The 11,510-nt window shown below is 41.0% G+C and overlaps 1 protein-coding gene across 1 annotated transcript; it reads right to left on the reverse strand.

The window, feature by feature from the left end:
* Positions 1 to 3,653: 3,653 nt before the first annotated feature.
* Positions 3,654 to 10,977, reverse strand: LOC123239510 (zinc finger protein OZF-like). Its single transcript, XM_044666789.1, has 5 exons — positions 10,884 to 10,977; positions 10,502 to 10,597; positions 7,233 to 7,526; positions 6,030 to 6,986; positions 3,654 to 3,751 (listed from the first exon to the last, which is right to left on the reverse strand). The coding sequence occupies exons 1-5, from the start codon at positions 10,975 to 10,977 to the stop codon at positions 3,654 to 3,656; spliced, it is 1,539 nt and encodes a 512-aa protein (XP_044522724.1).
* Between the last annotated feature and the right edge of the window lie 533 nt (positions 10,978 to 11,510).

Genomic DNA, 11,510 nt, shown 5'->3' on the forward strand with positions numbered 1-11,510 from the left:
TAGCTACAAATACCCTAAGTTTAATCCTAATGTCTCCAGACACCAGAATCCAAAGTCCTAATTAGGAAGCTGGAATATGAAGAGTCAGAAGATGCTGAAGAATCTGCCAAGAACCTTCAGTGCACATGAGGCTAAGACCGCCAAGAATCTCACCAGAACTCATGCTGAAGGGAGTGTCCCACCAAAGTGCCAATGGGCAGAGAGTTTCTCCTCACCAAAGAAGCAAGGAAGGAATCATTCCATTCACTACTGCAAGCAGATGCAGGATCCAGGGAAAGAGTCTCCTCCTACAGTCCAGCTCACCGAAGGAAGAGAGTGTGACTGAATCCTTGAGCTGGCCTTTTAAAGCAGTTTTCTCACCATCACTTCCTGTCACCCCCCCCCCCCACTTTATGGGAACCAATCGCAGTCTTTCAATTTGCCTAGTGCTGCCCAAGGGGGGCAGTGACTTTTGGATGTGAGCTTACTTTAGTAAGTGACTTGCTAACTCTCTTAGTGTCAAATAGGGATACTTTAAGTTCTTGATTTGTTTAGCTAAAAATAGACAGGGGGAGAGTTAATCCTATCTTCACAACATGTAACTGAAAAATAAACAAAAAGACATAGCAAAAAAGGAAGTACTCTGCTTGCCTCATGAACATTAGTGTGAGCAGTGAGTGGAAATTTCAGAAGCACCTTTAAGCTTGATTAACAAAAATATTGTAGTAGTTATTTAATCAACATCTTCATTTCTCTTGATTGGTAAAAATCCAACTTCTCTCCTCCTTCCCCAACCTTCCCCACCTCCCTGTAAAAGGGGGAAATGAGAAGATTATGGTTGGACTGGATATTTGAAGTTTGGTCTCCAGGGATCAATTACTCAATTCCAAATAAGAGGCCCAAGTCAGGATAACTTTTATGGTGATTTATTTACAATTAGGAAGATTGAAGGTAGGGAAAACGAGAGAGAGAGAAACTCTGGCCTGGATCAGAAGCCCAAACCAGGGAGGCTTAGAGGCCCCAGCAGAGGGGCACAGAGGTTAATTAAACAAGGCTTCTAGCCACAAGGCCTCCTCTAAGAAGAGAGGCCTCCTTGAGGCTAGAGCCTCCAGAAAAGCCAAGGGAAGAGAAAGAGAGTCAGCCTAACTTACCCATGTGACAATTCAAAGGGAAGCAGTCTGAGGTCTCACCAGAGATCCTTCAACACCAAGTTCAAAGTGCCAACCTCCTTCACAGGAAGTTACCATCATATTTAAAAGATAGCAGCTTTCGTCACTTCCTGAGTCCACTTGCAGTTTCACGTGGACAAATGGCAGCCTCAACCCTGTTTTGGACTGCCCAGGGGGCAGTCACTTGTTTTTGATTTGTCATTTACTATCACATAGGGGTCACAGACCTCCCCTTCCCCACTTAATTCTAAGTTGGGTGGGGTGACATTATTCTTGGTGGCTAAAGTCTAAAGAATGAATAAGGGTGAGATAATTCAATTTACATATCCCCCAATTTAAAACAAAATCAAACCTTTCTTAAAAACATGTCTAGTCAGATTTTTGGTTCCCATGAGTAACAAGATGGTAGACTAACCATTATTGTTGATTTCTATGGCCTATCAATTCTCTCTGAAACAGAAATGATGTGCCTGAGATAAACAAACTGTTTCCATGGTCTAGGATTCCTAGAATCCACAATAAGGTAAAACTCCCAAACCCAGGACCTGATGCTCACTTAGCCCCCTCCCTTACCTCCACTATCAGCAACAAGGCTGCACTAGTAGTCCCAAGGACTTGACAATATGAGTTGGGGCTTGTAACAAAATCCAATCCCACATCCCAGTCTTCCCTTCCTCTTTTTTGTGATGTAGGGAAGCTTACACAGGTCTTAATAATCAGTTTAGTCACAGCTTTTCAGGAGTAAAAGCCTGAAAAAAAATAGGGCTGCAACTTGGAAGCATCAGTGCTTCAAAGCTCTGAAATGCCAGTGTCAGACCAGAGAAATGAGGTAAAGGTCACCAGCACAGGACCCTGTGTCTGGAGGGGGCAGTGCAACATTCCACCAAGGCTGAAGGAACAAGCACAGCACTTTGAATTCTATGTGAATCACATCATTGAAGGCATTCTAGAAAGAATTTGATAAAATGGTAAATCCATCTGGAAAAACAGAAGATCTAGGTTATAAAGGAAAATGGGATGAAAAGTGGAATAGCACTTCCAGACCTTAAAACATATTCTAAAGCAACAGACAACAAACCATCTGGTGTTGCTTAAAGACCTGAGAGATAAATCAATGGAACAGACTAGGCAAGGGAAATTCAGGAACAAAGGACTCAACCCAGTATTTGGTTAAGTGGAAAACACAAATAACTTAGGGAAAAATTCCCCATTAGATTAAAAATTCTGGGAAAGCTGGAAAGCAATCTGGCAGAAATTAGGTTTAGATTAACATCTTACACCACACTCCATCATATATTCTAAATGGACCTTAATATTAAAGAGTGTGCTATTTAAAAAAAAACCAGAAGAGAAATAGATCTATCTCATATTTATGAGTAAGAGATTTATTCTTAACCAAATAAGATAAAGGTAATTAAAAAAACAAAAGAGATAACTCAAGACTGAAAAGCTTCTGCACAGACAATATTAATGCATTTAAGATACAAAGGGAAGTCATCAAATAGGGGGAAATTGTACCAAGTTTCTCTAATAAAAGCTTGGTTATATAAGCAATTAATAAATATACATAATAATATACATAACCATTTCTCAATAGTCAAAGGATAAGTACAAAGATTTCTCAAAAGAAATATTACAAGGTATGCACAACCACATAAAAATGCTCCAAAATACTAATAAAAAGAGAAATGCACATCCAAACAACTAAGATTTCACCTCATATCTTATAAATTGACAAAAATTACAAAAAATGTTAAAAGTCAAATGCTGGAGGAATTGTGGAAAGACAGGGACACAAATACATCATTGGTGGAGCTGTGAAATAGTACAACCATTTTGAAAGCAATTTGGAATCATGCAAATAAAATGATTAAAATGTCCATACTTTTTGAACCACAAACTACATTACTGAGTTTGTATTCTAGGGAAGCTACTGATAACAAAAAAGTGCCCATATGTTCCAAAATATGTAGCGGTACTTTTTGTTATAGCTGAGAATTAGAAAGAATTGGAAACAAAGTAGATACCCATTAATTGGGCAATAGCTAAACAAATCGTACATGAATGAAATGGAATAGGACTGCACTACAAGAATACAGAGAAGCCTGGGAAAATCTACATGAATTTTTGCAGAATGAAATAAACAGTACCAGGAAAACAATATATAGAGTAATTACAACAATGTAAATGAAAAGAACAATGAAGGATAAATATATCAGAGATATGTAAAGCCATCTACCTCACTCTCTTTTCCAGTCACAAAATCCAGGGGCAGGACAAAAATTCAAGGTGACTGGGGATGACTTCCGATGCAGTGGATGACCTTGGTGTCTTCTATGTCCAACCAGGCTCTAATCACTCCCTAGCACCTGCTTCAGCTACCTTTATGACTGTTGGAACAAATTGTTCCAATCCACCCATTCTACTGGGGGGAAGTCTTCACATGCTTGGGGTTGCCACCCTCCTAACTCACCAGTGTGGCCCATCAGTTAATCTTGAATTGGTTTAACCCACCTGCTGGGATGGTTTGCTGGATGCTATGCCTCTTAGAGCCACAGGTATGGATTGGCTGAGAGGTGGACACCAAAGGTGGATAAGCAGCCCTAAAAAGGGCTCCATAAACCCTCATATCAGAGGAGTTAGAATTGGAGATAGGGATGAATCACAACTTTTGCATGACTTTTAATACTAATTTAATAATTAATACTAATACAGACTCATTTCACAAAAGAGTTCCTAACAATAAGGTAGCTGAAGACATTCGTTACCAATTTGACTCTCTAGTATTTACAAAAGATGACCATTAATTCATGATATAGACTGTAACCTTTGAAACTCCATGATCTCAGAAGAATCCAAGTTATGGTACAGCAAGAGCTTCCAATCCAAATCTCATTTCTGACATTTATGATCTTTGAGACCCTCAACCACTCCCATTTTCTGGGATTTGATTTTCCTCAGCCATAAAATGAGATAGCTGGACTACATGATCTCTAAAATCCTTTTTGGCTCTAACCCTGATTTCATTAGCAGTGTTTATTCCTTAGGAAAAAATGCAGTACTGGATTGTATCAATGTGAAATAGAAACACAACATATGACCTGGATGGAAACTTGTTCTAGGGATATGGCAGGGGTGCCTTTGAACCAGGAATAATTTACTACTCACTTTAGATCTCTTTTTCCATTATAACTTCTATAATAAAGTATCCGTGAGTAAGTTACATCCTTTATTAATAATTAGTTCTTTTAATTCCAAAAACTATGTACCATTCCATTTTTGAATCTTCAAGTACTAGGCAAGATTTATATGAAATGATACAGCATGAAGAACACAGAGGGAGAAAAAAACATATGCACTCTGATTTTGTGTAAACATCAAAATCATCCAGAAAAATGCATGAAACAAAAGGATTTCATATGGCAAAAAGGAACTAAACAACTTTTTCATTAGCATATTGTGGAAGTAAATGTTCATGTACAATTATCTCTTCTACATTGTGAATTTTCCCCACCATGGTTTCAATATATCTTGGGCCAGCATAAGAAATTAAATGGGAATTTGGGGGGAGTTTTGTAGAGGCTGCAGATGACACAGAAAAAGTTTTAAAACTCAGAAATGCATACTTAACCTCAAATTTACAATAAGGTACTATAAACGCCCCACAAAAGAAAGAGAAAAAATTCAGACTTCTCTGGTATAAAAGGGGGCCAAAAATTTTACATGGATTTTCCAGATCAAGGGGATGCCACATTCCTAACCCCCAAAATGTAGAAATGATAACTACTTTATTTAACAATGTATAAATAAAGCAGATTACTCTTTCACATTTGCTTATGTTTTTCAAACTTAAATATTTTTTTTTAACAATTAATTTTGGAGTAAAAAATAATTCAGAGATCTGATCTTGTATAAGCAATTTCAGTGGTTTTGCCAAAATGTTTAGCAAAAAAACCAGACTCTCAGGCACACTTGATCAACAAACTTAAGAAACTCTATTTGACACCTAATGACATCTTTGTTGTGTTACAACAAAGACTGGCAAGGAAGGAGTCATCTTTTAATCTCTGAGAACCCAAATGATATGGTGCCTGGTGACATTCATTACCAACTTGATTCTCCATTATTTACAAAAAACGACTATGCCCCACATTATTACATCCACATAGTTATTCTCTAGCACAGATTCCAGGATGTGAGTTTACAATACCCTAGATGAATTTCCATCATCAAACTGAGAATCTTTATCTTTCACATTAATTTACTGATGTTCCCCAAGAATTTCCCATGATAGATGCACAAGGTTTTTCATCAGGATAATTTATCTCATTGGTAAGTAGAGTGTCCACTACTACTGAGAAGTTAACCATGCTGCACTGGGAGGATACAACTTACAAGTATGAGTTATCTTATGGTTAATAAGGTATATTTTTTGACTGAAAGCTTTTCCACACTCATTACATTCAAAGGGTTTTTCTCCAGTATGAGTTCTCTGATGGTTAATGAGTTCATCTTTCCGAGAGAAGGCTTTTCCACATTCATTACACTGAAAAGGTTTCACACCCGTATGAATTCTCTGATGTCTGACAAGGGTTCCCCTAGCTCTGAAAGTTTTCCCACATTCATTACATTCAAAGGGTTTCACTCCAGTATGAATGCTCTGATGTCTAATAAGGGTTCTCCTCTCACCGAAGGCTTTTCGACATTCAATACATTCAAATGGCTTCTCTCCAGAATGAGTTTTTTGATGTCTTTCAAGGTGTCCCTTCAAACTAAAGGCTTTCCCACATTCTTTACATCCAAAGGGTTTCTCTCCAGTATGAGTTCTTTGATGTCTTTCAAGGAGACCCTTTAAACTAAAGGCTTTCCCACATTCATTACAATTGAAGGGTTTCACTCCAGTGTGAGTTAACTGATGTTTAATAAGGTGTACTTTCTGGCTGAAGGCTTTGCCACATTCATTACATTCAAAGGGTTTCACTCCAGTGTGAGTTATTTGATGTCTCATAAGGCTTCCCCTGGCAATAAAAGCTTTGCCACATTCATTACATTCAAAAGGTTTAACTGTCCCCTGATGTCTATTAGGTTTTTCCTTCTCACTGAAGAATTTCTCACTTTCATTATATTCAAAGGATTTCTCCTCAGTATAAGATCTTTGATGACTTTCAAGACATTCCTTTAGACTGAATGTTTTCTCACATTCATTATATTCAAAGGATTTCTCTCCAGGATGAGCTCTCTTATGACTTTCAAGGTATCCCTTCTCACTAAAGGCTTCACAGTCTCCAGCATGAGCTTTTTCATGACTTTCAAGATGTCCCTTCAGACCAAAATCTTTCTCACATTCATTATAATCAAAAGGCTTTACTCCAATATGAGATATCTGATGGTTATTATGGTATCCTTCTGGACTGAAAGCTTTTCTATATTCATTATAAATAAGTGACTTTACTCCAGTATGACTTACCTGATGATTAATAAAGTATACCTTCCTACTGAAGGTTTTCCCACATTGATTACACTCAAAGGGTTTTATTCCAGTATGAGTCCTCTGATGTCTAATAAGGGCTCCCTTTTCTGTGAAGGCTTTCCCACATTCATTACACTCAAAGGGTTTTACTCCAGTATGAGTTCTCTGATGTATAATAAGAGTTCCCTTTGCACTGAAGGCTTTTCCACATTCATTGCATTCAAAGGGTTTCACTCCAGTATGAATCCTCTGATGTCTAATAAGGGCTCCCTTCTCTCTGAAGGTTTTCCCACATTCATCACATGTAAAAGGTTTCACTCCAGTATGAGTCCTCTGATGTCTATTAAGGTCTCCCCTCTGGATAAAGGCTTTCCCACATTCAATACATTCAAAGGGTTTCTCTCCAGTGTGAGTTCTCTCATGGCTAATAAGGTGTCCCTTCTTACTGAAGGCTTTCCCACAGTCATTACAGGCAAAGGGTTTCTCTCCAGTATGAATTCTTTCATGGGTAATAAGGTGTCCCTTCTTGCTGAAGGCTTTCCCACAGTTATTACATTCAAAGGGTTTCTCTCCAGTATGAATCCTTTCATGGCTAATAAGGTGTCCCTTCTTACTGAAGGCTTTCCCACAGTCTTGACAGGCAAAGGGTTTCTCTGCAGTATAAATTCCTTCATGCTGCATCCAGAGTCTCTTATCACTGAAGGCTTTTCCACATTTAGCAATTTCATGTGGTTTTTCTCCAGTATAAATTCTCTGATGTTCAGTCAGGTTTGGTCTTCGGCCAAAGGCCTTTCCACTTTCACTATATTCATGTAGCTTTTCTCCAGCATGTAGTCTATGAAATTTAATTAGGTCTGAGTGGTAACTGAAGGGCTTCCTGCAAGTAGGATACTTATAATGGTTCTTCCCTACAGAGACTGGAGTACATTTAATTAGGTCTGACAACCCTCTGAAGCTCTTAGCAAGTGTCTTATATTTATGGGGACTTTTCCCCACAGCACCACTCCATGGTGAAGCCAATCCAGATCCCTGGCTAAAACTTCTCCTGAATGCATTACATTGAGGCAGGGTCACTATGTTCAAAGTTGTCCTGGGATTATCTGCTGCTTGTCTGAATCCTCTTTCCTTCGGTATCATTAAAATGACATTGCATTCTCCAGTTTCTTCCATTCCATAATGCCAGGCACTGTCCTCTTCTAGTCTCTTTTCTGAAGATATTCCTTCACAAATGCCCTGTATCCATCTTGATTCCTGAGTTTCACTTCTGGCCTCTTGAGTACAGGAACCTGAAAGATACTTTTAAAAGTCACTAATCATGGGACAGCTGGGTAGCTCAGTGGATTGAGAGCCAGGCCTAGAGACAGGAGGTCCTAGGTTCAAATCAGGCCTCAGACACTTCCCAGCTGTGTGACCCTGGGCAAGTCACTTGACCCCCATTGCCTACCCTTACCAATCTTCCACCTATAAGTCAATACACAGAAGTTAATGGTTTAAAATTTAAAAAAAAAAAAAAAGAAAAGTCACTAATCATAGGTTTTGCTGGTCTCTCTCCCCTGCCATTCTTAAAGAAAATAATCCTTGTTGTCAGTGACAGATTTCTGGGAGGGTGCCAGGGGATATATAAGGAGGAGCCTAAGTGATATAAAAGCAAAAGATATCAATAAGAATTATTTTCTTTCAAAAAAAGTTTCTAATTAAGGTTTTCTCTGCTGTGTGATCCTGGGCAAGTCACTTCACCTCTGTCTCAGTTTTCTCTGCTGTAAAATGGGAATAATAATCACACCTCCCTCCCAGGGTTGTTGTGAGGATAAGATGAGATAATATTTGTAAAATGCTTGGCATAGTACCTGGAACACAGTGAGCACTCTCTAAATATTAAGTTGTTATGCTGTTTTACATAGTTGAACATACTCATTTCTCAGGAGGGATGACTGCAATGGCATATTTATTCCTAGGAATTTCATGCAATTTGCAGTTTTTTTTAATTTACTTTAAACCCTTACCTTCCTTCCATCTTAGAATCAATACATTCAAAGGCAGAAGAGTGGGTTAGTGACTTACCCAAGGTCTCATAGCTAGGAAGTATCTGAGGCCAGATTTGAACCTAGGACCTTCCATCTCTAGGCCTGGCTCTCAATCCACTGAGCCACCCAGTTGCCCCCATTTTGAAATTATTTAAATGGACCTTCCCTTTGTATTTCTGCCTCTTCTATTTTTTTTTTTTTTTGTTATAGGGAATACCTAGCTGAGGAGTAGATGAGAAGGGAAACATTTGGAAATCAAAGGGACACAAGAAAACAAGGGCTTCCTCTCGTCTGAACATGGGGCTCAGGATTCTGGCCACTCTCCCTTGGGTTGACCTATCACTTGCCTCCTTACTACAGCCAGTAAGCCCATGGGCTGGCCCACATGAGCTCAAACTGGACCTCGAGTTTTTGGCTTCCTTGTCTGCTTTGTGTTTCTTTCCCTGACCAGAGGGGGCCAAATAGAAGTCCTGGGAAGGTCAGACATTTCCAGCCTTGGTGGCTCCTTGATCATCTCTTTTTACAAGGAACCTTTCTACACACCTTTCTATAAGGAACCCAGATGATCCATCTTGCAGACACCCGCATCAGGAATCTCACTAACACTCTGTTTATGAGACTGTCCCAAGAGTCCCTCTCTGGGGTGGGAGAATTAATAAGCAGGAGGGGAAGAGGGCAGCCTGATTTTTCTCTCTGGGGCTCAATTCCTCCAGGATTGAACCTGGTCTGGGAGAGCCTGGAGCCAGCATCCCTTAGGGAGGGAGGGTGAGGTCCGAGAGCTGCCTGATCCTACCATCTCTGGTGGCTTCGGCTACTTTCCAGCTTGATTACCCATCACTCCACACAGTCTAGCCAAACTGGCCTGCTTGGGATTCTTCATAAACAACATTCTATTTCCTGTCTCCATGACTTAACAATAGACAGCTGGCCCTCAAATGGGGGATGTTCTCCATTCTCACTTTTGCCTTCTAGGTCGATGGCTTTCTCAACTCTTCCATGAGGCCGTTCCCAACATCCCCAGCTGAATGTACCTCCCATATACCTGAAAAGATGGCTGGGTCAAACCAGTGTAAAAGGAAACAGAGCCCAGAAAACTAAAGCTGCAAAGGGCACAACAGTATAAAGGACAGAAGCAAAAAAGAGAAACTGCCCCCTGCTTGAATGACCGGCTGAGTCCCAAAGCACAGAAAAGAGCTGCACCTTCATCCCTTTTCCACAGAGCTGGGGGTTCAGGGGGGTGGACATTGGGGATCCTGCTGGCCGCTCACCTTGTCCCTTCTGCCTGGGTTATGCTTGTGACAAAATTAAGAGCTGCTTGGCAGCCCTCCAAATACTTGAATAGAACTATTAAATGGAACATTAAAATGACATTGCATTCTCCAGTTTCTTCCATTCCATAATGCCAGGCACTGTCCTCTTCTAGTCTTTTTTCTGAAGAATTAGCCCATCCCTGGTGAATTTCCTTTGAACTCTCTGTTACGTGGGACAACTCTCTGGGCATCTAAGGGTGGACTATATGGACTATATGTGGAAATAAAAGTGCAGCAAAAACAAGAGATATTAAAAAAAACAAACTTTAAAAAAGGCTTATTAGTGAGTCCGAATGTTTTTGGTGATGGCAGGTAACTTGAGACGGATGCTTTAAAAACCAACGAAAGGGAGGGCACATTTCTTTGCCGGACATATGCAAATAGGGAGAGAGAGAAAGCTATCCCAAAGGGATTTCCTCCAGGGAAAAAGGGAGCTCATGCCAGGCTCAAGGTTGTCAAGGAACCTTGGGAATCTCAGAGCACAGCATTGGTCTTTTAAGCCCATCATCCTCGCAAAGAAATCTGTGTGGCATCTCATCACACACTCACCCGGGGGGCATCTCCTCAGCACGTCTCCTCTGGGCATCCACCACGCCTCTCCTCTCTCCAACAGGGACATCACGTCCAGCTTGGAAACAGGCAGCCCTAGTCATAGGAACAGGAACAGGGAAGTAAGAGGGGCTGAAAGACATTTTAGAGTTCCGTTTTCTTCATGGAAAGCAGGGGAGCCAAGAAAGGCTCCCTCACTCTCTATATGAAGGTCTCTGAAGCATGCTCTCCACTGGCTTCCAAGGAAGAATGGGTTTCAGATAAAGATTCACTGGACCATCCTAAGAGTCAGACAAGACCTTGCGAGCCTCCCAGTGTCTTCCCTGGGGCTTTATTTTGGTGTTCACAGAATCCCAGCGTTGGAGAGGAGCTCTGAGCTTACCTGGGCGAACCTTTTCTGGACAGGAATGCCCACCAGGACGTCCTGTCTCAGCCTGAAGTCCTTCGAGGAGGTGGAACCTCTGGAGGCAGTCCATGCCCTTTGGGGCACTCAAACGTTTTCACCTTGTCCCTTTTGCCCTGGGTTGTGCTTGTGACAAAATTAAGAACTGCTTGGCAGCCCTCCAAATACTTGAATGGAACTATTGGGTTCCCCCTGAATCTTCTTTTCTCCAGTCTAAAAACTCTCATCGACCCCAAGGCGACAGAGACCCAAAACCCTTCGTCCCCAACCCCTGCCCCGATTGCTCTCTTCTGGCCCCTCTCCAGTGTATCAGTGTCTTTCTAACATGACGGTTCCCAGAAATGAACCCAATCCTCCAGATGAGACCCAATGAGGGCAGGGCAGAGAGGACCGTCCCCTCCTTGTGTCTGGAAGCTCTGCCCGTCTTGATGCCCCATCATCCTGGGAGCACCCATTAAAAGCCCGACATCTTTTCCAGACAAACAGCTGCCTCCCCAGCCTGAGGGGACCACGACCAAGCATAAGACTTTCCATATATCCCTACTGAATGCCATCTTCCTGGATCTAGCCAAATGTTGACCCTGCGGGTTAAGGAAATTTGGGGAT

This window comes from Gracilinanus agilis, chromosome 3 (genome assembly GCF_016433145.1).
Source record: "Gracilinanus agilis isolate LMUSP501 chromosome 3, AgileGrace, whole genome shotgun sequence".
NCBI lineage: Eukaryota > Metazoa > Chordata > Mammalia > Didelphimorphia > Didelphidae > Gracilinanus > Gracilinanus agilis.

Coding starts and splice junctions, on each gene's coding strand:
- LOC123239510 (XM_044666789.1), bottom strand. CDS start 10,977: ATGGACTGCCTCCAGAGGTTCCACCTCCTCGAAGGACTTCAGGCTGAG. Junction 7,527..10,501: donor GCTGAGGAGATGCCCCCCGG/GTGAGTGTGTGA, acceptor CAGTCTCTGTAG/GGAAGAACCATTATAAGTAT. Junction 3,752..6,029: donor TGGAGTGAAACCCTTCAATT/GTAATGAATGTG, acceptor AGCCCTTTTTAG/GGCTGCTTATCCACCTTTGG.